The following is a 26,999-nucleotide window of genomic DNA, read 5'->3' as shown; positions in this document are numbered from 1 at the left end:
CATCATTAATTTGCATATTGATAGGTTGCCGTTACGATCGAGCGTTGCTTCGCGTGATAGAAACCGTCGATCGAGAAGGAAGGGCCACTTGCAAAAGATTGCTCGAGAAGCTAAACCGTCTTTAAGAGAACAAACGAAAACGTAAAGTTTCTAATAAGCGCGCGGAAGGTAAATACGCGATGCAAAAAGATTGGTCTTGTCGTCTCGGTTTATTCGACGATGACGATATTTACGTACGTTTCCTGTACATCGCACTGTATTTATTAATTTTTAGTCGTCGGCCGTAATTAACGAGAAAGTCATTCGCTTTTTGTCTGATATTTATGTTGGAGAAATAATTGGTAGCGAGGTTGAAGTATCGTGTTGACAAGATATATAGCTACGAGACCACCATCGTCGATTTAATAACGATTAATAACGATACAGCTATAAGAGAAAGAGAGCAGACAGGTGCAGTTTGGAGGGCGCCCTGCAAATATTTGCATAAATCGACAGGATGGAATTTCGATTACGGCACGGCTGTCGAGACAAGGTTTTTCTCTACGCGATCAGAATTCTCTGTATGTCTTTTTTTTCCATTCAGCCATCGAAGCATGTACGTCGCATAGATCGAAGCCAACTTACTCTTCCCATTCTTATTGTATTGCTGCATGTTGCTTCTGGTTTCTTTGACGCTCTCTCGAGTACCCAGAGACTGCCACTTGTGAACGCTGTGCGCCGACATCGACGGGTAGTCACTTTTCGATTGGTAGCCGTTGTACTGCGCCCCTGTCCCACCCTCATACGTTCTCGGATCCCGGTAATCGTAATTCTGGGTAACCACAGGCTTTGGTGTAGTGGTAGTGGTAGTCGTGGTGGTCGTGGTGGTGGTGGTCGTCGTTGACGAGGTGGTCGTGGCCGGAGTTTCGTCTTCGTCCTCGTCCTCGGCGTAGTCCTGAACGAAGAAAGAAATCTTGATGAATTTTTAGCTGAAATATTCGGGATGAAATAATATCTAAGATTCGCTGGCGCGATAGCTCGTGCTAGCGGTGAAGAAATCCAAAAAAATTAATCGCAGTTTCGTGATCGTTTTCTGAATCGTGGGTGGGCCAACACTCCCCTGCAGCTGGTCCGCGAGATTTTTGCCCGGCGATAAGGTTAATAAGCGAATTTGCATCTCATCGCGACGCGCCATTCGCCGCACGAACGAAAACTGTCCGGAAGGAGAACAGAGGTCTACTTAATCGCAGTTTGCAACATCTGGAAGCTTTGATCTCGAGCCGCTTAATAGAAACAATCCCCGCGATCGCGCGCGTGTGCACGTACAATCCGGGCAGAATTTCTCCGTGGATGCTTGGTTTACCGTCGACACTTCGCGTGGCTGCCAGCTGCGAGCTGCGAGCCTCTCGTCGATGAACACTCGAAACTCGTGGTAGTCTGCCGTTTCTTTTTCGCGTGCCTTTCGTTTTATGCCACACTCGAGATCCCATTCAAACGCGCTTTTTTAGGGCCGTGCCGCCAGCTCCGGCACCGATTACGCTGCAACAAAAACACGCATCCCGTCGATATACCAGATCTTCGCGAGACTTTTTTCCACGATTAAACCCGAGTTACGCGAAATTTCACGCCCGAATCTCGAACCCGTCCTACGTTGTTATCCTATTATCGTTCCTACCGTATCGGACATTGTCCTTTAAATCTCTACTACGTGTAGAGGTAACGGGTAATTGAATAGAAACGGTCCCGAGGCAAAGAAACGACCGTCTGTTTTCACTTATCCCTTGGCGAGCGGGTTCGATCTGATAGCGGTGGCTGGAGGTCGCGGGACTAAAAATCGAAATAATTTATCAGTAACCGGACAAAAGGCGGCTGGAATTAACTTGTCCGACACCCAACGTGCTCACAATGTGTCCAATTACTCGAAAACCGATGTATCGTTCGTTATGCAACAATGGTTATCGTCGCGTTCCTTTGATCGTGTGTATCTGCTAGTAGTGCGGATACACGCGTAATTCACTTTAAAGAATGTTTTACGAACGATGAGAAAAGATTGATTTCCTCGGGCAGCTCGTTTCGAAACGGTGAATAATGACGTTGTTATCGCAATTACAAACGCGACTCCTGTCTGTTCGCGTCGCGACATTTATTCGCGTACGATCTCTCTTGGTTGTGCGTTTCTCATCGTCGAACGTTACTTTATGAAAGAAATCCATTTACGTTGGGAAAAAACCTTGGCCGCTTCGATCGGTATAACGATATTTTGTTCGCAAGCATCTCAAAGCTCCCTTGCCGTATGAACAAGATTAAATATACGAGTCTTCCCTTCTCTTTGATCTCGTATCGCAAGAAGCGGATTAGGTCGCTAATAAATTCGGTCGATGCACTATCGTTAACGATTTCAAAGGATTCAGGGTCGGAAAGAGGTCGGCTTTGGGCCAAATTTAAAGTCCATCGACATCGCGCTTTCTGAATTTCGCTTTTCTATCTCTCGCCCACCGGTTCCCGCGAAACCTTTCAAGATCTATAAATCGAAAAGTTTTTCGTGTTCGACGGTGTCCGCGGTTTTCTCTTCTCGTCGAACTTTGTTATGTACACAGATGAGTAAATGCGAGTACTATCGCGTGCGCCTGCGATTAGATATCAGTTGGTGTCGGAGAATAATAATTAAATTCAATGGTGAGCGGTAGCGATAAACGACGGTAAAAAGGAGAATCAATTTCGGAGAATTGAACGTCCGCGTTTTACGATGGCGCGTCGTGGCCGAGTGTCAAGGGTCACCGAATGCGCAAGCGGGTCCTGATCTTCGCACGACCATCGTCGCGAGTCACAGATCGTGAAAATTCACGATAAAAATTCCGAGGCTGTCGATACGCTGTTTATTCCGTATTAACCGGTTAGCTGCGCTACAGGATTTCGCCACTCATCGTCGAAACAGTTGGCAACGCGTTGCCAACGCCGATAACACCGTCCCGTTTTACCATTATAAACTAGACCATACGCGTTTTTCTTTCAAACGAATGCCATTTCTCAAGGGGCCCGCCGATGATTAATCGATTACGAGTTACGGAACCGACGATCTACGCGCGTATCGCGTGTACGTTTTCGACGATTTATCGTTAGTCGGCTTCTAAAATTCCGACGATTGATTTACGCGGGCGAACATCGCGATCGAAACGTTCACGACGGGCAAACGACCGATTTAATGGAAAATTCTTTCGGGCCGATGGAAACGGTGCAGAGATCACGAAGAGAGATCAAGTTGGTTTATATGCACGCCAGCTGGCTACAGGAACGAGCACAGTCGTTAAGTGCATTATCGTGCATTGTCTTCGCGCCGCTATAAAATATTAGTCGCGTGTATCCCTTATAAAAAGATCACGGTGTGTTGGCACGACTTTCAGAAAAACAGCGCAGACGATTACATCGCGCGAGTACAAGATTCGATCTCCGGTGTCCACGAGAGCTGTTCGATTTGTTCGCGTTTCGTGGGTGAAGCGGAGGGCACGTAAAACGAATCGACCGGTGTCGTATGGTTATTAGTATCGGCGCTACCCGTTACTTGTTCGAAGGAGAGTTGTGCAACGGCCACCGGAAACACGCGTAAGTGTCTACTGAAAAATTTACAATGCCATAGAGCGTATTTATCCTGCGAAGATCGCACAACCGACTATGTTGGCAGTAAAGAGCTCGGTTTCGAACAACGGAACAACGCAATTTGTATTGCTTGCCGAACAGTAAATGCGGTTACAAATTGGCTCGGAGCAAAAGGTCTTCGAGGTGTAAACGAGAGAGAAAAGAAATATTTTAAACGCCCTTAAACGTAGCTTACGCGGCACGGCAAACGTTAAGAACCATTGCTGCGGTACGGCTGCACCTCCTGTTATTAAATATCGGGTCCAGGCATCGTACCACCGCTGGACCACCCAATAATCCTAGTCTGGTGGGTCCGCTTAGAGCTGCCGTAATTAATGGAAGAAGCCAGTCATTTACATTATGGAAATCTCGGTTACATATTTTTGTGGTAAGAGCGTCGTTCACGAGGGCCGGTGTTCTTGCAAAAACGAACAGGAAGTCTGCCTTTATCCATCAACGGCCATTCTAATTTTGCTTGATATTCGCTTTTGCCAAGATGTCGTCTTTTACCGACCGTTTACGCCCGATATCGAATCACTCTTGGCAAAGATGTCTCGATTTATATCCGAGGTTGACGTCAATGGTTAATCGAAATTGGAACCTGGGGCGAACCAAGGACGGCCAGCAGACCAGTCGTTAATAAAGTTTTTTAACGCATCCGCCACGCCGCGCCGGTGGAAATAATATTCGCAGATCGATTTTCGTAGTAACGAGCGTAAAGCCGAGCGAACCTTCCCGTCAGTCTTTCCGGCGGTATTTTTAACTACGAAGAGACGGATAGAGAGAAATGGAGAAAGAAAGAGAGAAAAATAGCAGGAAAAAATGTAGAAAGGTACCAAAGCGGTGGATGCGAAGGCACGGGCAACTCGGTGTGTGATCCTCATACAAATCGCAGGTTCATCGTTCCAAGAAAGGGATCGCCTGGCTGCCAGGCTGTCTGCCACCGCGAGTCGTTGGCATTGAACATGGGAGACCATAAACCGACTACGATCGTCATTGATAATGCGTTGCCGTAACTTCTAGGAATGGATTCGCGCCCATTGCAACTAATCGATATGAATGACAATTGCTCGAGACACCAATGGGCACCTTAATTGTCGGATGATACTCGCAGCAGTTGGAATAGTCCGTGCGAACGCGTTATCGAACCACCAAATGGGCGTAAACCGTCTATTGAACTAGAGAATCAATGTTTTAAGGTTTTCTCAGTTTCCTCGCACGACGAAGCGTTCACAATTATTTCCGAATATGTTACCAGATCTTATTAATCGTCGATATTATCGTTGCTTGTTAACGATAATCGATTTGTAATAGGCAACGAAAGATCAAACGACTGATTGTTCCTCATTCCGCGCGTCATATGTCTAATAGCCCGTCATAGTGGAATCATTAGTGGAACATTTTTGTCGGCGAGTCGACGAGCGTCGTTATCACGACTAGATCGGTATTCATCGCAGCCTCTACAAGCTGTCTTATCGTACTCGGGACAAGTGATTTATCGATGTTCTGGGTATCCGTAACGAACGGTCGTTTCCATACCATCGAAATACTGTTTGGTTGTGACGTGTTCTTTAACTGCTTTCAAATCCCCCGACAAATATTTGGACGTTCTTTCTTGGTAATTTTATTTCGCGCGCATTAATTATGATAACAGCCGACAGATCGGAACGGAAACGTTCAACTGTGTTCGAAAACTCCTTGAATATTTTTACCGAGCGCGTCAACAAAAATCCGAGTTCTTACTAAAGCAAAATTTTGGCTTGGTTCCAAACACGTGAAAGCGCTCGCGATGCGGCTGGTGGTCTTGCAAAAAGATGCGTCTTGAGATCAAACTTTGAACAGTCGTTTCTTCACGGTTTTACTTGGCAAAAGCGACCAGCGATATCTTCGACGATCGATCGACGGAAATACCACTCTTTTGGCACGAACAATTTTCGGCAGTGATCGCAACACAAACATTTGGTTATGATTTAGTTGACAAGCGACGCACGTGCTCCAGAATGGGAAGATTATACGAGCGACGTCTGGTTGCGTTCCAATTAGCGCGGGGAGAAGATGGTCGCGCGTTAGCTTATCTCTCGATGTTGAAGCATGACCCTGAAGATGAAAATTAGGCACGATCAACGACGAGGAAAAAAATTCATGACGTAACGCGGTGACTCGGCGCGTTACCGACAATTGTTCCACCATTTAGAATTTGATATTCAAATGGCGATATTCGAACGGAAACACGTCCCCCGAACGCAACCTTCTTGCCACGACCTATTTGAATATCTCCGTGAAAACAATATTTTCGAAGTCGATCGATTGCTTCGCTCGCTTCGGTTTGGGCGTCTCGATTCGTTCGAGCGACGATCGACACGATTATGAAATTTATCAGGCACTGGCCTGGTGCGGCATTTTGCACAGCTGTCCGAGCGATGCGTTCCGCGCGACAACTGTGAAATTAGTAGGACGCGTCGAATGTATAATGGCGATGCATCGGTTTCGTCGCGTGAAACTCGATTCTTCGTGTACGTGCCTCTCGCCGGATGTGCTTGTCAAACGGCTTTTTTCCATCAGCCGCTTCCTAGCAGCCAGGACATATTTTTTCTTTCATTCTGCGTGCCACGAGGCGACGGTACGCGGAATTTTAATTGCAAAAGATGAATCAGAAAGGATGGTTTGCAGCTCTCCACGGCAATCGGTCGATTCGAGCGTTAGTCACAGGCTCGCAACCGCGCGATTCATAGATAATTTATGATCGATGTCTACCCGTTCTCCATTTCTCTTTCTCTCCTTTTCGCTCTTTCTTCTCCTTTACGGGCGATTCGTGTGACCAACCCGCGAACCAACTAGCGAGTGCACGTAACCGATCAACCCGAACCACTTTCGATCGTTCGTTCCGTGATCTTCGTCTTTCACGTTCGACTGTCTCCTGCAAATGTTTCGCATCGATTAATCGTTGAAACGAGATTAGCATCGTACGTAATATTCATTTACATTGCATGTAAACGTCGTATAAACGATTGTCACTGGCAGTTTAGTCGGCGATCTACAGTTCCCAGGTCCGGATTCCAAAATAAACTCCACCCTTTGACTGGAAATGTTTTGCGTTATTAGGGAACTTGTTGCTCTTGGAAATATTTCGAGAGACCTTTCTTGACAAAGACGTATTCGGTGTACCACGAAGGGTTCGGTCAACGTCCCAGAGCTGACGAAATACGCTCATAGATCTCGGAGACGGAACCGGGATGCCAAATTCCACGGGGTCTCCGACCGCGGCTTCTCCTTCGGTCTATCTCTTTCGTGCTTCTGCGATCGCTCTCGCGATTAACGCGGATAATAGGAACAATGAAAATGGAAAACCGCCGAGGCTGAAAGTTCAAGCATCCTCGGCGGGGAACAGATCGAACGAATGAATCAAGTAGCGTGCCCTTTGACATCGTTCATTTGCGCTAACCAATGAGATCATCTGGAAGTTCTCCGACGCACAGTTGCTGACCGTTAATAGGGAGAAGGTGCAACGCCTGTATGACATCATCTCGTATTCACGCCTTACAGAACGCGGTATCCAGCCGTCGACACTCCTTAGAAAGTCTTCAAGATAAATAAATGCTTGGAAATTTATTTTTCCGTGCTCCTCTGACAGCCATTACGATAAATCTATTGCAGGACCGTCATGTGTATCGGGGAATAGATCTTTCCGAGGACAATGGTCGTGTCGGACGCTGCAAATTACCAGATCGAAGAACGCCACGCGATTGCTTTCGTGTCTGCGATCATCCATAAGTATTTGCATATCAATGATAATCGTTTCGAAAATCCGATCCTTAGATAGAAACGACGTGACGGTTCGAACAGATCTAACGATCTAAGCCCTAAGTAAACGATCGAGCCGTGAGCTGATCCAGCTAATCTAGATCGCCATCGTGCCAATGGCGGCTACTGAACCGTGCAGTATTTCAATGACGCGTCAACACACGCCACGTAACGCACGGGTGCAAGTGGCGATACCGAGGACCATCGACAATTCGCCTTGTCCATGTTTAATTAACTGAACGCGTTCGCATTCCGGGGCGTGGAGCTCCGAGCCATTTTGTCTCGCGCAAAGCTTTATTCAGCCAGGAAGCATTTTGTCTTTCACGTTCGTTCGAAACGGTTACAACTTCGCGCCTTGATCTTTTCAAAATGCTTCGTTAAACTATGCTCTTAGCAGCCAATGCGGCTTGCATAATATTGATACGAGGAACTAAAGGAACGTCATCGCTTGTGAGAAACATGTTTTTGTCAAGTTCGAGGGCGTACTCGAGAGAGTTTTGTCCCTGCTGTCTCTATTGCTTCTTGCGAGGTTGAATATTATTAAATCTTCTGAATTGCTTGAAAGGATCGTTTGCTACTGAACAGCACGATGTATTTCCGAGGTCACGAAGAAAAAACGTATCCCGATATACAGGTACGAGAGAGCTGAATGAACGCCAGGGAATAGCGTAGTATTTTTGTTGCTGGCTCGCATTGAGTTTCTCGTACCGGACGAAGAGACAAGTCGCGAGAGACGAGGGTCAGAGGAGAGGTGGATCCGTTCATACAAGGTGGTTTTCATTGAAAGAACTCGTTCCTCGGGCCAAATAGGGTCAGTCCATTCATCCTGTCGCGGAACGATCGGACGCGGAACACCTATTAGCGGTAACGGGAAATCATCGCGGTAAAATTCACGTTAATAACGAGATTAGAGAAGAGTCTGTGACTGCGATTTCTAACGAGTTGCGAGTTTACGATTTCATTAGTGCGCTGTAAAAATCAACACGCGCTCGATCGTCTTAACGAACGGACCAGCGATCGGAGCGTGTTTGTTTGACACAGAAGACACTAGGAAAGAAAGTCGGAGCAAAAATACGTCTCGCGTAATCTCGTTTGCCACTTCGCATCGCTTTGCCGCTCTAAGGATCATTTCGTTAAAGCGAATACACTCATGATCTTGATCGCGATAAATTACGATTTGTTCCACAATTGTATTTTAAGTGATGACGATCGAGCGCGTCGATGCAACCTGCCATAATAAGTCTCACGCGTACAAAACAAACTTGCAATTTCGAGAAAACGTAGTTACAATATGTAAGAGAAGTCGATGATAATATCGTCGCTACTGTTTCTGATTAACAATGTATCGTATATGCAAAGAGAGCCGGTGCGTTTTGAACGTTCCGCGTCTCCCGATTAATATTCATTTCGAGTTGACGCGGCTCACGCTCGACACAGATGCAACGTGTAGGCTGCGTTCCGAGACTGCTTCGACGAATTCGACGATCGCGAGGAGGACGCATAACTGATCGTTCGATGAGCGCGCGCTTTCGAGTCGATAGCGTGCATTTTCAAGCGGGTCAACTATTTTTATCCCACTGCTCCACGACATCATCTCTCGGCCGTTATCCATTGCACGCAGGCCAGTGCGATTCACAACGGATATTCGCCGCCTTTCCTCGCGTAATTTCGCGTATAAACCGCGGACGCGGGACGCGGGACGTGCGAGCGGAGACGGGTGCAGCCGCGACGATGCGCCATAAGCGTCGTTAATGCATTCGAAAAACTTCCATCGTTGATCTCGATCGTCGTCGTGCCAGTGGTGTAAATTATTCATCGATCGCGTAACGGGAAGAAACTCGCACGACCGTGGTGTCCTTTTCTTCAAGGTGGTGCAGCCGTGTCCGTCAGAAAACCGGGCGAACTCGCGCGGTGCACGCGACGCGCGTATGATTTATCGAGCGAGGATCGTTACTTCGTTTCCTCCTTCGCGGCCACATAGTCTCGGAACAATTGATGAAGGAAGCAATACGACGCGCCTTAAATCAGCGGAGCCGTTAATCCTAATCGTCAGCTCGAGCACGACCATTTAGAGAAACTGTTGCAATTAGTACCACGATCGGGTCTTTATCGAATGCTTCGCGGTTATCTATCGATTCTGCCGGGAATTAGAGTTGCCTGGCTAGCAATTTTCCGCGCCCCTCGCGCCACCGGAACGAGCAATTAGCGAGATGTAATCGCGATCTGTTCCATCGATGCCACGCTTGTATTCGATCGTCCAAGTCGCCAAAGCTCCGACTTGACCCGTGATTCCTCTTCCTTTTCGAGAATTTTTATCGGCTACCTTGTACTTGCGCCGATTAATAGAGCCGACGATCCTCGATAAGAAAATAAGGTCGGGACGCGATCGCCGAGTGGCGTGTAGCATGTGAGACTTTCGCTCCTCCGCTCAGCAACGATCTCATTGCCGTGGTGTGCTATTGTTCGGGAAAAAAGGTACAAGATCTCCCCTAGACGCGTGCAATTGTAAAACAATGCCGCGCGATGCATAACTAATACCGAGGACCCGTTATTCGCGTGAACTTCTGCTGGATTCCCCGCGGAGAAACTCGCGCTTGGTAGACCAGTTTCAAGCGGTCGTATCGGTGCGTGTACGCGGCATCTCTGGTAGATGCGCGGACAACGCGGCAACGCATTAAACAGCGGAACACGTTTGCTCCGACATGATCTTGAACGATGTTAACGTGGCAGCACGTGTGCCGGCAGCGGTACGCGGATATAGCTGCACGCACTACGATGCGAGTGATCTATCGAAATTTAATGGATAGGGCGATAGTTCGTTCTTGTTTAACCGAAACAATGCAACGATGACGTTTGTCGATCGATAGGAATGTCGATCAAACGATCCAATTGACCGGTCATACGAACGTAATTTATACGATGGCTATGAGATAAATGTCGACAGACAGTGGTATAATAACACTGGCTGCCTCTCGATCTTTATCTATGACGGTAAACGCAAAATCGTTGATCCACGCACTGGCTGGACGCATTGTCGCAACACGGGGATATCAGCGAGCAGGTGTCCAACTCCACAATTTATACCGCAGGGGCGTGAGAAGATAATTAAGATAATCGAAGCCGAAGGCGCATTGTTCCGCGATCCCGGCTCTTCGAAGCTGAGTTACACGCTGCGTTTCGTTCCACGCACCTTTCCCCACGCGTATTTTATGGCGGCCGTAATTGCCGGTTTCTTCTCGATCTCCTGACGACACTTACATGGCTATGGGCGACGATTAACGTCGTCGGACCTTCTCGACCTCTCCTCCAAATGTCACTGGCATCGGGTTGCGTCTAATTACGCACAAAGATCGCTTTGTCCCTTCGAATCGACACTTGCTTCCTTGTGTATTTGTAAGTCGAAAAAACTCTTTTTACGACCCAACGGGCCATCGTTCGATTCTGGAAAGTCTTCGACTTTCGACGACCCGTTTCTTCCGCATTTCTTTCGTCGGTTACGAAAGAACTTGCAATTGGCGATTGATCGTGCTAGAACTGAGTCGAACTGCGTGCATTATCGGATTTGAATTTTATCGGTTTTCTCGTCAAATCGTTCGGTCACCGTCTATTTATAGATAGGTCAACGGCGATTTTAATCGAAGTCTGAATACAACCAGCGATCCTTCCAGTCTAACAGCTCAATGAGTACCGGCCTAAACCCGATCCGGCGGATAAAAGCTACTCCTTTTCAGCGGTTCGGAAATATCCCGTGACTAATCGCGCGCGCGCGAAGCCATGACGCAACAAAAGGTGGCTTCAGAACGTAAGTAGACACGAAAAATTTCTGCCCGCCAAGAAGGCTCTTTTATCAAGGATTCGCTGCCGCGCGTACCAATTGGCTCGGGCGCGGGCTTTCAATGCCTCGGAACGTTCCTCCACGACGCAGCTCCGTAAAAGCAACTTCTACGAGTTTAAGTATCTTCGGAATACATTCAACGATGCGACGTGCATAAGTTATGCACTTGCCTCGATAAGAACCGAGATTCTTCCCGGAGAACGCGATGTGCGTGACAAAATCGGAGTACGAAGATCCGAAGGTGGAGAGCGGGGATTTCCTGTGGAAGAGTAGCGGAGAATAGCGCGGTCGCTCGTGATAGGGTGCGTATAGTAGCCGAAATAGCAACAGCGGCTGAAGATAGACGACTGTCGTGGTATCTAGTTGGCAAATGTTAGTAAACTGAGTTGGAGAGCCCGTGACACAGGAGGGTCGTTGCACTTCCCCAATGGTTTCAGCTCATTCGCAGCACATCGTTTCGCGTTCCGCTATAATAATCGTCGATGCGGGAACACGGGATTATTCTCCGGTGCAATTATCGTCGTTGCGTGCACGATTATTGCACTGTGAAGGCAGAAACCTCTGACACTTTGCTGTATTTGTTTGTTTGCGAGACGCGCTTCGGAATAAAGAAGAAACGAGAGAAAGCATCCGTTTGCAGTACGTTCAAAGCGTATAGAGAAAAGAAGTTGTGCATTATCATGGTGCGAGCTACGAAGCGAATTCTCCGTTAATGCAGAGAAGAAAGGCCTAGGATAAGGATGAAGCTTAACCGCGTAATACAATGAAGCAATTAAGTTGGCCATCGGTGTTGGAACAGCGGTACGGGAACGAGGCTGTCAGCTTCTAAGGCTTCCATGGCATGCAAATCGAGGCAAAACAACGTGACACGGCAACGCGCGGGACGTCGGATCGAATTAGAGAGTCTATGGGTGAAATTGATGAAACGCTCCGCCGTCCGTTTTTGCGACAAGCACCGCCGATGCGATATTTGCCTGACGTTTATTCTCGACGTATCTCGTGATGCATCGGAGAACGGCCAGACGTTTGCCATTGCGTTACTGAAATTCCTCGTGCGTTCGCCTCGCTTGTGAATCAGTCGGAACGATGACATCAATGGGAATCAACGAATTCGCGTCATTAATATTCGTGCGAGCATACGCGCTTCGAAGAAACGAGCGCGAAAGCGGTACGAAACTGTTGCTTCGAGCGAATACCAACATTCAACGGCTGGAGGAGGGCTCACGCGGAAATGAATGTTGCATTATGTTCTCCGGTGTCGCTACATTCGCAATAAAATCATCGAAGAAACCTGTTCGAACATCCAGCTACCTGTATCCTCGCCCTAACGCCTTCTCGAGAAACCTCGGGGATACTACACTGACATAGGATCACAAAGGAACTAATTACCGCGCAAGAGACGCTGTCCCGGTATATCGGGCACTGTTTAAAGAGGAAGCTCGACGTTCCGCGTGAAAAAGACACGTGCAACGCGAGAGAAAGAACAAACGGAATGAAACGTTATTACCACGCCTGTATCGTGTCTCGCCACTTTGAGGTCGACGCATAATAACGAACCGACGCGTCGCAGTTGCCATAATAATTCTCACAAACGCTTCACTCAGGTTATAAATTGGCCTGTGTCGTTTCCGCCTTAACGCGGACGTGACTAAATCGCCGAATCTACGAGAAAGTTAGTTTTGTGGCAAAGAACTGTCCATTGCATTGATCGTTCGCGTCGATAATAATAGAGTGAAAACCTCGTTCCCAGAAGTACGTGACGTTTGAGGGAGATCGTGAGGGCATTAACGAGCGCGAATGCACGCGCGTGCGATAAATTCGACCGCGATCAGCATCCGCGGAACAAACATTCGCTAGGGATAAAGTTCGTTGACTTTTCCGGTGAAAATCTCGCCATGCCGACCAGCCACCCACTTCCTGCCAACATCGCTAGGAAGCGGCTGCATTATTTGAAACTCGCCGTTTCCTTCGCTGAGTGAAAATAAACCGGATTCCATCGGAAATCACGCAAAGACCCGATGCCGGCTGGTTGCGACAGGAACGCGACAGGATCGCGATAGAGAATTGTCTATTCAAGGATCGTTATTAGCATAACTGTTAATTCGTTGATGACGTTGCCGCGTTACGCAACATCGTTTCTCAGCCAGTTCGTTTCTCTGGCGTCGAATAGTCGATCAACGTTTATTTGTCCTCGATTCTCTTCTTTTCGATCTACGGCTTGCCACGCGTCCGCCAAACATCGAAGATGGCTCGCAATTAACGCAGCTGGTGCGTGTCGAATGGACAAAAGGATGCACGATTGGCAATCGCATAATTTAATCATCGATCGTCACGTGCTTTCTCTCGAATTCGATGTTAATTAACTCGTTAATTAGTCTTCGCGTACATACAAATTGCGCATGCCGATTCGGTCGTGATATCCAATTAGCCACGTGCCTCGGTCTCCGACGGGGTTCGCTAGACGACTATTTATAATTGCAAACGTCCCTTAGGACTCGTGAGAGTGAAATTATCTCGACAATTTGTATTCCCATAAATTACCAAAAAAGGATTGAGAGACAGCACGACACGCGTATCGTATTTTCCTAATATCTTGCCATTTTCGTTGTACAATCGATCGAACTTTCTGATCGAACGTTTCGAGACGAGAATCACGTTTCTTTATGGCTAATTTTCGCGTGTCGACTTCGTCGAGTTGTCAGTCGATCGTGCGATATTCTTATTTCTCCAGACGGTTAATCGATGCGACCGCCTGTGGATAGAGCGTAATTTGTAATGGGAACGTGAAGATGGAACTGTCTAGGTGGTTCCATGTCAAATGTCAAAGGTAAAATTCCATCGACCGACTCGGACTGCCAATCTAGCGAACACCACACACGACCGAGTATTAATTTTAGCGCGGCGCTCGCACATTGACTATTCGCGAGTCTCTCGGTTGCATATTTATGGAGGCTAGAGGCGCGTAGGAAGAACGAGATATTCGCGAGAATGGAGTACGGCTGATTGTCGCGTAACGAGCGAATTTAAATCTTTCGGGGTGCGAGGTGTATCGGGTTTCATACGCTATTCTGTAGTTGCATTTAATTGAGTGTAATAATGCTCGGAGACGGTGCGATTGTCGCATGTAGTTCCAGCTAATTTATTCGCGCGAATGATTCATCGAGTCGCCGCTTACCTTTCGATCATCGCGTTGCGATTACAAAAAAGTACGCTTATTAAAATTTCCTTTGATTCGCCAAAGAACTTTCTTCTTTCGTTTATTTCTGTCACAAGTTTCAGGTGTGGTTATTCGTGACCAAGGTAAAATTAACTGGCGAAACGACCCGTTGATTTATGGACCGAAGTTGCGAACGTTTACGATCCCCTTAGCGAATTAACGCGAATGGTTGGGACTTAAGTAGTACACATGGGTGCTGCGACAGATCTCGATCGGGGATTTTTTTTCGATCCAAAACTTTTACGGATGATTCAAGTAACCAATGGTAAACGTACCGGCTACGATCACCTCGATTAACATTAGTTTTGCAACGTTTACCGTTAGCTAATATCCCTGACGCTTGTATTTTTCCTTCCCGGCGACTTTAGACGTTTATGCCGCCACGCGAGAAGTCAATCTTTCGTTACGAAACTGTTTTATTACCCGCGTTTGTACTCGCACGGGATAGCCACCGATGAATGATGCATCGGTAGATTTTTCACGGATACCAGAATCGTTAAATCTCTGAGAAGCGACTGAATTGTCGATTGCGATTTGTGTCAGGGAACGCGCAACTAATTAGACGCTTTGACTATCGACTATGCAATTAAATAAGCCATTACATCAACGATAGATACGCGATAGCTCGTCGCTCTTCAACTGGCGCTTGTATATGAAATATAAATGAATTATTATGAATTATTTATGAGATGGGCATCGTATTTGCGACCTTTAATTGTAATCGATAAGAAAAAAACGGGAATTGGCTGCCTGTCGCTAATAGATAAAATCGAGTTAGTCGCAATGCAGAATGATTACGATTGAGGATCGAGTCGGCGGTGTTTCATTAGTCGCGACGAATGATTATCTCGAGCGATCGAGTGTCCGTATAACAGACGAGTGGAAAAAATGGAAACAATCATGAGTGAAGCAGCCTTCTCTAAACGCAATCGCATTTGTGCCCATTGACGCAAAGCTCCTCTTGAAATTATCGGATCATGCGTAGCGGCGCGAGATAAAGCCGCATCTTAAGCTTAAGTCATCGAGCCGTTGCATAAATATTGGGCGTGCGTGCCAACACATAAGTACAAGTATCGTAAAGTAGCGTCAAGGTATACGATGAGCAAACAGACGGCAGAACATCTATGTAAACATGTCGGGCCACTGGGTAAAAGAAGCACGTGTTTTCTGGAAGCCGCATTCTGGCGTACTCGGTCGCCTCGCTGGCTCTCGAACGCTCGCCGAGAAAACATAGAAAGGGTAAACTTTATACTCTTGGCGCGAGTTAACATCGGCACGTCATTGCGTCATCAATTGCACCACGATGACACGCATGGTGATTGCCCAAATAACTCGTTCGACTTCGTACTTTGAGCCTCGGCTTTCGGTGCTTGTCGCTTCTTCACCGATTTTCTCGAAACGAGGCGAAGGGAATGGCTCACCATGGCCGATCCTCGAACGTAAAATTCGGTCCCGTTCGATTCGCCAGCGACTCTCGTAAATATCAACCGATATCAATGATCCTTGTAACAATTGATTAAAATAACAAACAACTCTTGAAGAAGTTGATGGTGCACGATTTGTTTATCAGTGGAGACGCCAATGAGAAAATTCCATGGGAATCGATGCGTGCAGGAGCAACTATCGTTGTTTACGTGCATTTTAACCATTATGAAAATTGTTTTACCTCCGATTGCGATTACACGTGTATCGTTTAACATCGTTTGCATAATTTTCCTTGATTAATACTTCGAGTACATGTTTCCATCGGTAACTGCCTCGCGTTTTCTAGCAGTACTTCCTTTTGCCGATGGCGCCGCGTCCGGCTCGTTTACGCAAATCCAGCGGTAACGTTTAATTATATCCTGCAAGCGGAAATCAAACGCGTCGGATTCTTATTTATCCAGCATAATCGGAGCGTTGAAATACTAATTCGCGCTAACGCATACCGCTTATTACAATTGATTTTTTGTCAACCTATTTCACTGTTTTTATAAAGTCAACGTTCTTGTTCGCAACATTGTGCGTTCGACGACGCGGCTGTTGCGTTCGCTCAAACGGTTATGTCTCGCAATTACAGAAAGGTCGCTATTGCCGCGATATCTGGTAATCTCGGGCGTGCAGGTTCCCTCTGTGACGTTACGCGATTTTCCGCGATATCTGTCTGCCGCCAATCGCTCGTAGGAACGTTCACCTATCGATATCTGGCCGTTGTACGATATCATAATTATCGAATGTACGCATTTATATATCGTAATTAGCGACAGGCGCAGTTAATCAGGCCGCGCAAATTGCGCGAATTACATCGAGTCGCGACCACTTCACGAGTCGCGCGATATAAATTGGCTTATATATCGCGCTGTACAGGATAATTACCGCCGAGACGATCGGTCAATCGAATAAATCACACTTACGTTGGCGGCAAAGCGGACCCCGTCTGTCTCGCTTTTCGCGTGCCCCAGATTCCTCCGTGCTATCGTAACTTCCTTCGAAAAGCTGGCCAATTTCTTAGATCATGCGTTGCTTTCCTCTTGACTCGTTTACTTCCTGAATCGATGGTAATGCGCTAAAAGGGTAAAAAACCCAGCCAACCAAGCGGACGCTATTAACGCTTGTTAAGCAGCGTTGACAATTTAGGAGCGCTAAATCTCACTGTCACTGTTCTTTGAATCGATGGCGACAGTGAAGCTATGCCGCGGTAACGAGGGCCAATGAAAATGGCCCTTCCGTCGTAAATTCGGAGGGCACCCACGTCGCGGTGTTACAGCGGCCAAGACGCCATGGTAGGTCGTCTCGGGAATGCCGCTTCATCAGAAAAATCGAAAAGTAAAATGTCTCTTTGAACGAGCGCGGTTGAATTCCACGCCGAATATCGCAAGTTACACAGTCTGCATAAAAATATCGATGTGACGTTGGTCGTCGAACGATGGGCGTAGGTAGCATCTCGAAGAATTTCGAACGGCAACCAGAACGAAACGGAGGAATGTGTGTACAGGCGAGCGAATTAGGAAGGCGAATCGAACGATTAATTTTACGGGAACAACCGAACCAGACGTTTCTCGCGGTTCTGCCTCGAGCATAAAGCTCCTTTATGGCAAACACACGAGGGGGGGCGACCACCCAAGATTATACGAGATCGTTCACGGCCAGAGAGTCAGCGCGCTGCACGCATCGCCACTTTCATTCTCCGAATTTCATGAATACACTACAGTGGCATGCGAGAGTTTTCTTTCGAGGATTAGATGAATCTAGAATACGATCGTGGAAACATGTACGCGTTGCATAAATTATACGCACGTAATATACGCACCGAAAGTTTGTCACGGGCTCGTGATTTAGCAACTTGACTGCATATTACGAAGAGACCGCGATTAGGCCGCCGTACTCTACGATCCTCACGGGATTTCGGAGTATTGTCATTCCACGGGTATTTTGTCTCGTAAACAGGCATTTTCAGAGTTAATTCTTCGACCGAGGAACCGGTGGCTACTTCGGTGCTTCGTGAATGGAACGTGATCGCCATAGAAATTCCCGAACAGCGCAGAAACGAGCCGGTTTAACGTTCGTTTAACGTTCTTCCTCGAAAAGATTCTTAATTCCAACGGATTCTCTTAATCCGTCTGGAGAATAGGACGTCACGTGAAATCGAGCGTCATAATCTGCCCCTTGACCGAAAAACGGCTGCATGTTTTTCACGAACCCTCGATTTTCTTGGAAGGACGCGGCTTTGCAAGATCGCTGCATAAGATCTGACGGAAAATTATGCTCGAACGATACCGAGAAAGTGCAGACTACGTGGCGCCCAGGCTTGTGCGTACGGGAACCTTAATGGTTCGGCGAGCGATGATAACAGCAACCCCATTAAGGTTCCGTTAAGGTAAACAAGCGTTCTTTCTTTCTTATAACCACTTTAGATGGTCGATCCGTGACTCGAGCTAGGGCTTTTTATAATGACTTCATCCCTGTATAGGCGGAAATCTCGAAGGTGGTAACGTATTATTTAACCGATCGTGTTCCTTTCGCGTGTATCTCGTGCCAAACGAAATTACTTCGAAGCTGTTTCCACTGGAGATTTAATGGAAATCTCCGACAAGCCGATCGCCTCCAGCCTTCGGAATGGATCGATAGTGTAAACAATATTAACGTCCACGGATGGACCATCCTAATTATTATCGAGACCGGGGACTAGGAATATAAGTTACAAGACAGCCAGTGAAATTGAATTTCTACGTAGCAAGAGATTGTTAACCGATTGCGTTTAGGCTGAGCCACCTGTATGCTCGTTTTTGTATAGAATTAGATATAGGCGCGGATACTACGAGTTTGGCTCGCGAGGACAGCAGCGGCATATTCTTGGATTTTATCGGCGCATCAGCACTAGAATACGCGATGTTGGAAATACTCCAAGTGGACACGAGAATGACCTGAATTCGATAATAGTACTCGACAGCTGTATGACCCGGTCGTGGTTAATTTCAGATCGATGTTATCAGACCCCATGGAACCAACGACCGATTCATTGCAGAAGATGCGGTACACAATATCCATGGCTAATAATGTAATCGAAGTCCGTCTGACCTGGAACGCTGCCCAATTCTTCGATGATACATTCGCGGTTTGACGCACCTCGAAATTTGAATATCGCCCGCTCGTCGCGTTTACCAAATGGCATATCAATTCTGGCGAATTAATCGAGCCCCTTGGTAGAATATTGATGCGTAAATTAGTTTTGCATGACAAAAGTAGCAGAGGTTTAGTCACCTCGCATTGTATTACGAATGAGATGTTAAATAACTGGAGGCTTACGTGCACTCGATTTTGGAAACTATCCAATCCTCGATATACAAATCCTTACATATTCGGCGGTACATACAGCATCTGCTCTGAGACAATTCTCGTTGCAGACGAGCTTCCAGGAATCAATTAGCCTATGCATGTTCGAGTCGGTCGAGACGCTAGTATTCTGTAATTCAAACCGAACTTGCTGGCGAAATTCGTGAGTCACCGATTTAGCGAGGTCCGGCAGTTTCACGCAACACGCGAAACCCAGATTCCGCGATGTATTTATTTTATGACACAGCGTCATTTGACGAGGCAATATAATTTGACAACCGCTGGAAGTTGACGCATCGCATCGTTTTTAATTCCACTCTCGTCAAATACGACGATTGCTATTTGTCATATTTTCGCGGATTTCCTCGTTTTGAACGACGATTCGAAGCTAAGCCAGCCGGTAATAAGATCGATGATACGAAAGATGCGATAAAATCGATCATTCCAGAATAGGCCCTTTGGATTCGAACTTGATATTCGTCACTCGCTTTCACGTAGACTGGACTCGCGCTATCGTGCACGATCGCGATCGATGCCATTCTGGCTGAAGAGTATTCCATAAAAAATTCCTCTGAAAGCGATCTCATCTTCTTCTGCCGAATCCTCATGGATTTCCACGTTAAGTTAAATTTAAATAATATTATTAAGGCTGATCGCGAGTCAGTGGAACCTCGAGAAACTCGTGCAAAGATTGGGTCGATCGAGGTTGGCCTACAACTCGTCGGAATTGGGTCCATTTTCGTTGATTCATTAAGTGGATGCATGCGGCTTCTTTCTGTGGTTAGGCAGCGATGTATATGAATCATCGTTCTTCCCAAGCAAGAATCGCACTGCATCCTTCATGGCCAGTGAAATTACATAAATAGACTCATTACTAATGTTAATCTTTGCCGCGAAAAAGTCAACTCATTCTGTACTTCCTATACTTTCAGGCGTAGTTTTCTTTCTATTCTCTCGAGACAACTAATTTTCCTCTTGTAGTAATCAGTGTATACGTATATAGATTACAGGACTTTCAGCCCGTAGACACAAATATGATAATAATCGCCTGGCAGATTAATGATTCGCGAAATCGTTTTGTGCATCATCGACGTTTGTTACACTTCTTGACGCGTGGCCTCCCTTATCAGTCTGACTGACTGCGATGACTTCATTACCATTTAAAACTCACCCGAGATACATAGAGTGAGTGAGTGAGTGAGAGAGAGAGAGAGAGAGAGAGGCGAAATTGTTTCTTCAAGATCGAAGAACGGAATCATTTGCGCGCCGCGTTCCGAGATATCGACGTCGTTTCTTTGCAGGGTCATTCCCTTTCCCGGTCGACGAACACGGTTGGTTTACGAAGGGTTGTAACTTCGGATGGTGGCACTTTCTCCTGTAAGAATTTCGCGACAGTAAGCTACGAAATTTATGCACGGCCTAACGAGCTTCCGTGGTAACTCTTTACGGTCGACTTATGGATGTTGCCTACCTGGTCAGGTGGCAAAGTCATTTCTTAATGCACCACCATGAGGCTGCGTTTCGGCGAAGTGCCGAGGAATCTGTCTGCCAGCAAACAGCCAGCCAGCCAGTCATCTGCGGGCAACGAAAGCGGGAAAAAAAAGAGTCGCTTTCTCGGAGTGCAATCTGCATTTTACGTAAACATCGTTTCTACGAAGTCTATCGGATGTTTACCGATACGCCGGTCATCACCAATTATACCCTTTTTAGCTTCGCAAAAATCATGAACGACGCAACGCGAGTTACTCTCGTATCACAAATCGTACGATATATTGTATAATAAATCGCCTCGCATCGACACACGGAATGCGTTTCTCGAAACTATGACAAGTGAAAACGAACTAACTCGGAAGCAAGCGAGCTAGATCGCCGTTTCTCGCTTTATCCGCTCTCGACACCTTCGCTCGTCCAACGTTACCAAGTTTAGCGTGTACGAGCGATCTCACGCGGGTGTTGGAGCATGTTTCTTCTAACCAGTTACCAACGACCTACGATTATCATAAAACTTTATGCACGACCATATAGCTCATAGGGAACGGTATAAATCGTCGTAGAGACGATTGTTTATAGCAAGGATGTTACAACTACCGTTAACCGTTCGAAAATTGCACAAATCAGCGTACTGTCGCGTAACGATGATTTCATTAGCCGAGAATATTTTCCTCGTCGAAAGGTAGGTCGTGTCGGGTCAAATGCCGACACGAGCATCGTGATCTGAAAATATAACAGCTGAGAAACTAACAGCTATGTATATTGAGAGTTGTGATTATAGAATCAACGATTAATTCATTATAGTCGCACGCTCGCTGATTCCTCGCCGTTTTCTTTGTTCGAGAACTGCCGTTCCTGAACTCGTTTACCCTTGACTCGTAACATAATAAAATTGCCCGCCATTTCACGTCATAGCGTCATGATTCTCAGTGAGAAACGCACGGAAAAGTTTCGATTTTTCGCACAGAGTCACGGTTATTCACGCTACGACTAATCGCTTATTCGTTCGGTTTATTTCGGTTACGGTGAAAATTTCGCATCGTGCAATGGTCTCCCTTTAATAACGCACGATCGAAGGAGAGATTCGCGGCAGAAACCACGAGAAGTAAGTGCACGTAGAATTGCTCAATTACCCGACGCAGTAATTCCACTTCGACCAGCATGTAGAAGTAAATCGCCGATGGAACGTGGCGGGTTTACCTTTGTAAATTGGCACAAAAAGACCGAACCACGCGATCGCGGCGACAGCCGACTCGATTTCTTTTTCTCCTTCGTTTTCTTTACAGCGCAAGAGATCGACTACCGTAGAATTAAGGTGTCCTCCCGCGGTGAATCAGTGGTTCGACTCGAAGCGTACTTTCGACCGGAGTCCTATTTTTCTTTTAAACGAATCCCTCTAATTGGAACTACCAACGGTTCTTCCAAATTCTTTCTCTCTTTCGCCTCTATCGTTATCTGTTTCGCAGACATATCGACGAATTCACCTCCCTACACCGTCTTTTCGGTGTTATCTTTCTGCTTCGTAGATACCGCTGTCACATTTTCATTAATCGCGCGCCTATTCGAACGAATTACAAGAGCAAACAAAAAAGCTTTACACTTTGTATTAACACGTGGCGATCTCGTAGAATCATAGTCGAGAACTTCACGATGTATAACAGCTGTGTGTCCTCGATCCCTGCGAAGATTTGGCCATCTAGATTCGCGGTTCCCGCGAACCAGACAGAGTAGCCTTTTTGTTCGAAGCTGGTTATTTTTCAGCTGACTGACATTCTCACTGACTTCGCTCATCTCCAAAATTTACGCTCGTTAATCAACGCTCTGAACGGAATTTTAATCTTTCACGCTCGTCCCCTTCGCGGAACTATTTTCGATCAATTTTCTCCTTGTACTCTCTGTATCTCGTACTGTAGCCGACGTGCTTTTATCTGACGCATAGACGATGTAACTTTCGTCAGACGTAAGGTTTTTTTATTCTTCGACGATTACTTGCGAAGGATGTTAAGGAAAAATGTTGTATTCGAGCGTTCGCAAACGGCTGACCCACTTCGCGTTAGCTAACCATGGAACTATCGCTCTCGTCAAGATAACTGTCTTCAAGGATCGCAGGTTCAAGCAAAATTCATTATTATATACGGATATTCTTATCAGCGTTTCGTGGTTTTCTAGAAAATCTCGAGCTGCGAAAGATACAGAAAGAAACGAGACGATTTATTAGTGTTTGACATATCCTTTTAGCGATTTTTTGTTAGAGCGATGCCGGCGAAAGAATCCTCTCCGTTGATTAACACCCAGCGCGTGGAGCAGGTCGGTGACTCAGGTTCGACAAAAAGGGAACTGCGGTATCGTTGACCGAACTCGCGGTATCGATTTCGCACAAGACTCCGGCAATAAAGAGTGGCGCCCAGCAGCCGTGGTATCTCCGAGGTCATACCTGCGGACGCCAGGTCGAGAATTTTGACGCGGATAAAAGTGGTTTGCGGTCGGTTACCGCCCGTACTGCCAAGGTCGATCTAATCTTGGCTCTCATAGGTCAGAGGAACTGCATTTCATCTCGGCACGTCTCTTAATAACGAGTCAGCCAGCGAGGAAAGTGCAACGAATTCAAAATAGTTCTGGGAAGCGGACTGTACGTCGGAGGACTCGAACGAAAACCACTCGAGCTCCGAGTAGTAAGGGTGGAAAGCGTCATCGATGAGAGGCCGAACCGAAATAGAGGTATCTGGCACCTATTCGAGCTGCCTCGTGAGCTTTATTGCCAAGGACGAGTCGCGAAAGGATATTTCAAGGCGAATCATCGTAATCTTCTGCACCGATGCGCTTTGTGAAAGTCGATCGACGAGTCACTGGCGTGGAACGGAGACCGTTAAACGATCTGCCATGTTTCGGTGCCTAGAGGGGAAAAGAAGAGGACGCGCCTTCCACCTTGTCTGCTTTCCTCCTTCCTTTCGATTTTCGAGACGTTTGTAAAAGAAAATAAAACCGAGCGTGACGCTCACTGGAAGCCGGTGGCGCGAACAGAGGCTGCGATCCGAGAGGCAGAGCATCGATAAGGATTCTCTCGCGTGCAACGGTGAGCGCGCGCGATCGTGCTCCGTAAAATCGAGCCACGATCTTAATCTTCGTCGACAAGGTCGATACCGAGGAACCCGAGGAGACTTTACGACTTCCAGTTCCGTCGGCATGGAAAGATCTTGCGAACTCGCTTCAGGAATTTCTCGAAGGTTGATGCAAACTGAACGCGAATCGTACCGCTTTGAATCATCGATTCGCGAATTTCACCGTTCCCCCTTCTCCGTTTGCTAAAGATTCACAGCCACGCGCGATGGTAATCAAGGTCGAGTACGAGGTAAACTTGATCCGACGATCGGGAAATATTTTATCCCATATAATCAGATGGACGAGACAACGTTCGTAAATTTTTCTATCCGACAACAGTAATTCCCCGTCCACATAGCATTTAGTGTATCATCGATGTCGATTACTCGCTAATCCCGACACGGCTCGCCTACCGATTCGCGTTTTCTTCGTTCAATTCGACGTTCGTACTAAACGTTAGATTCTTGCGAATCCAATTGCTTTCGCGTCTATCGCAGACCAAACGAGATCATCCTCTCGTTCGTTTTTAAAACACAGAAAAGGAGAGATTTACGAAAGCTTCTCGGGACTAACCGTATTAGTAACGTCTGCCTGCATGTCCGTGTCTTCCTCGACTCCAACCTTGATGAGATCCTCCTCCTTCTCGTTGTCCGAAGTATTCAGATACTCGTCGTAATCCTGCTCGAGACTCTTGGTCTTCGGCTGAGTATCGTCGATCTTCGAGCCGGCTTTGTTCGCTGGCTGATCGAAGCTCTTCGTCACGAGGCTGCTGGCGTTCTTCGACGATTTACGCTCGACCAACGAACTCGACAGTTTGCCGGGTAAATTCTCGTCGAACTTCCTCGGAGACCGATGACCAGAGGCGGAGTTAACGTAGGGAAGGCCGGCGATCTTTCCACGATCGCGATCCAGCGGCCTGGTGAGATTTTTCGGCTCGTGTCTGAAATTCCCGAAGCCGTCGCTTTTCGCGTATCTGTCCATCTCGATGTTTCTGTAGTCTCTCTTGACCGTGAGTCTGGGAGTCGTTGGATCATCGGACGTCAACCTTCTGATGATGTCGTCGTAAGTTTTCAGCGGCGGTTTCTTCTCGCTTCTATAGAAATCGTTGTCCAGCTCGTCTTCGTCCAGATCCTCATCCTCCATCTCCTTCGAGGCGTCGTCTTCGTCGTTCTCCGCGTCGTCGAATTCGTCCACGGGATATTCGTAATCCTCGAAGCTGTCGATCCTCCTCCTGTCGGTCTTGGAGTGGGGGGGCTTGGACTCGCTGAAGTTCGATCTCCTCCAATCGTCCAATCTCCTCGATGGTTCCGAGTCATCGGAGCGATGTCTCTTCCTACCGTCGAGGCGCCAGTCGTGTCTAAAGATACCGACCCTGTGTTTCCTCCCGTTTTTCCACCAAGGACGATGCCCGTCGGGGCTGTTTTCATTGTACGCCCGCGGTTTCTCGTAATCGAACCCGTCTTCAGCCGAATCGTAGTCCCAGGCGCGATTCCTCGGATAATCGAGCCTGTGGTGGGTCCTCTCGGATCTCATTCTGTAGCTTCGACCGGCGTATCGAGGAGAACCTCTGCGTTTCTGTTCGTCCTCCTCGTACCAGCCGATTCCGCGATAACCGCCTCGATGATACCTAGTCGGGTAACGCGGTTCGAACATCCGGCTGTGAACGGCAATCCTCGAGGTCCGGGGATAGGATCTCTCGTAATAGGGGCGAACATCGTAATCATCGTCCTCCTCGTCCTCTTGATCCTCTCGGTCGACCAACGAACCATCCTCGTAGTCGAGTTCCTGCGACCAAGGCGATGATCGTCTGTCGGCCAGGTCATGACGATTTCTCCTCCCATTGAATGACTCGTGTCTGTGCCTGTGTCTGTGCTTGTCGTCGTTAGCAGTGTTTTCGTGGGGACGATGCCTAGCCTCGATCGCGAACAGACCGTATGCCATCAGAAGGATCACGAGTAACAGCCTCCTGTCGCGCGTCATTTCGTCTTCGGAACCGTATTCCTCGGAGCACCTTACATTATCCTAGCGACACGCGATCCTCGCGATTCTCACGATCGCGATTCCGAGCTTGGTCTGTTCGTCGCTGGAAAACCACACGGTTCGTTTGATTCAACGATGCATCGCGATCAAAGCGCAGTGGCACTTCGTCTCACTGAGATCCGCGACCGACCGGTGTCCCGATCGAGACATTAATGATCGGCCGTGTTTCGCTGGCAATGGCAGCGCGGATAGATCGCCAAAGGCGGTTATTAGTGTCCGAGCTTCGAGAATCAACGTAACGGTGATGGGATCACAGTCGAACCACGTGGTACAAATCGCGCGTGACCCGATGAAACAGGGAATATCGAAACGTCTCGCACGACGCTTGCTTTTGGCCACGTTCCAGTTCGTTCGATTCCCCAACAATGTCTTGCTAATGGAAAACCTTCTACGATTCTCGACGCAACGATCCTGCTCACGTCTCACGCCTTCTTGCTTCGAATATCGTCTCCGCGTCCATCGCGCGTTTGCTATCTTTCCTGTCACTCGTTCGCAACAATTCGATCCGGCTACTCGAGCCTCTAAACGCCCGATTCGATTTCGATGTACGATCGAATCGACGTGACTACCGTTTTCCTCACTTTCCTCGAAAACGATCGAAACGCGCGCGCGTCCTCGCCGCCGATACCGGCACACTGCTCGCTCGAGTCCAGCTACACGGAGATTACACTGAATCGTATCGCGGACCGAATGTCGCGGGCGACTGAGGCCAGCCTCTCTGGTCGACGGCTTGAGAGATCGCGGAACGCAGTGCGCATGCGTGCGGGCGATATTCGTCTCCCTCTCCCGCCCCCTCCGTCACCCTCGGCCGCCGACTTTTCTGCGTCCCCTTCGTCCCTTACCTGTGTGCTCTTGTGTGCCACCGCAACAACCGTGCACACGTTGTTTCACGGACTGCCAGTGGACGCGGTATACCTTGGATCTGGTACGTTCGATCGATGACTACGCTCCGAAAATTTCACACCGAACCGACACCACTGAAAACTTTCGCTTTTCTTCGTCAAGTTTCGCGTCGTTCTCGTTTGCGCATTATTGCTGCCGTTTCAGTTTCTCTTCCACCACGTGGACGCACCATCTCCACTTGGCCACGTC

General features: G+C 47.5%; 1 protein-coding gene across 1 annotated transcript in view; it reads right to left on the bottom strand.

Annotated features, from left to right (window-relative positions):
* LOC117164909 (uncharacterized) overlaps nucleotides 1-26,621 on the bottom strand; it is a 59,797-nt gene extending 33,176 nt beyond the window's left edge. Inside the window, exons 1-2 of the mRNA XM_033348359.2 lie at nucleotides 24,441-26,621; nucleotides 625-934 (exon numbers count right to left, since the gene is read on the bottom strand). Of these exons, the coding sequence (XP_033204250.2) occupies nucleotides 625-934; nucleotides 24,441-25,847 (1,717 nt within the window). The 5' untranslated portion in view covers nucleotides 25,848-26,621. The remainder of the gene's footprint in view (nucleotides 1-624; nucleotides 935-24,440) is intronic.
* Between the last annotated feature and the right edge of the window lie 378 nt (nucleotides 26,622-26,999).

Source organism: Bombus vancouverensis, chromosome 8, assembly GCF_051014615.1.
Source record: "Bombus vancouverensis nearcticus chromosome 8, iyBomVanc1_principal, whole genome shotgun sequence".
NCBI classification, from domain to species: domain Eukaryota; kingdom Metazoa; phylum Arthropoda; class Insecta; order Hymenoptera; family Apidae; genus Bombus; species Bombus vancouverensis.
Note: the sequence above shows the minus strand (reverse complement) of the source record. Positions and strands in the feature narration are given on the sequence as shown.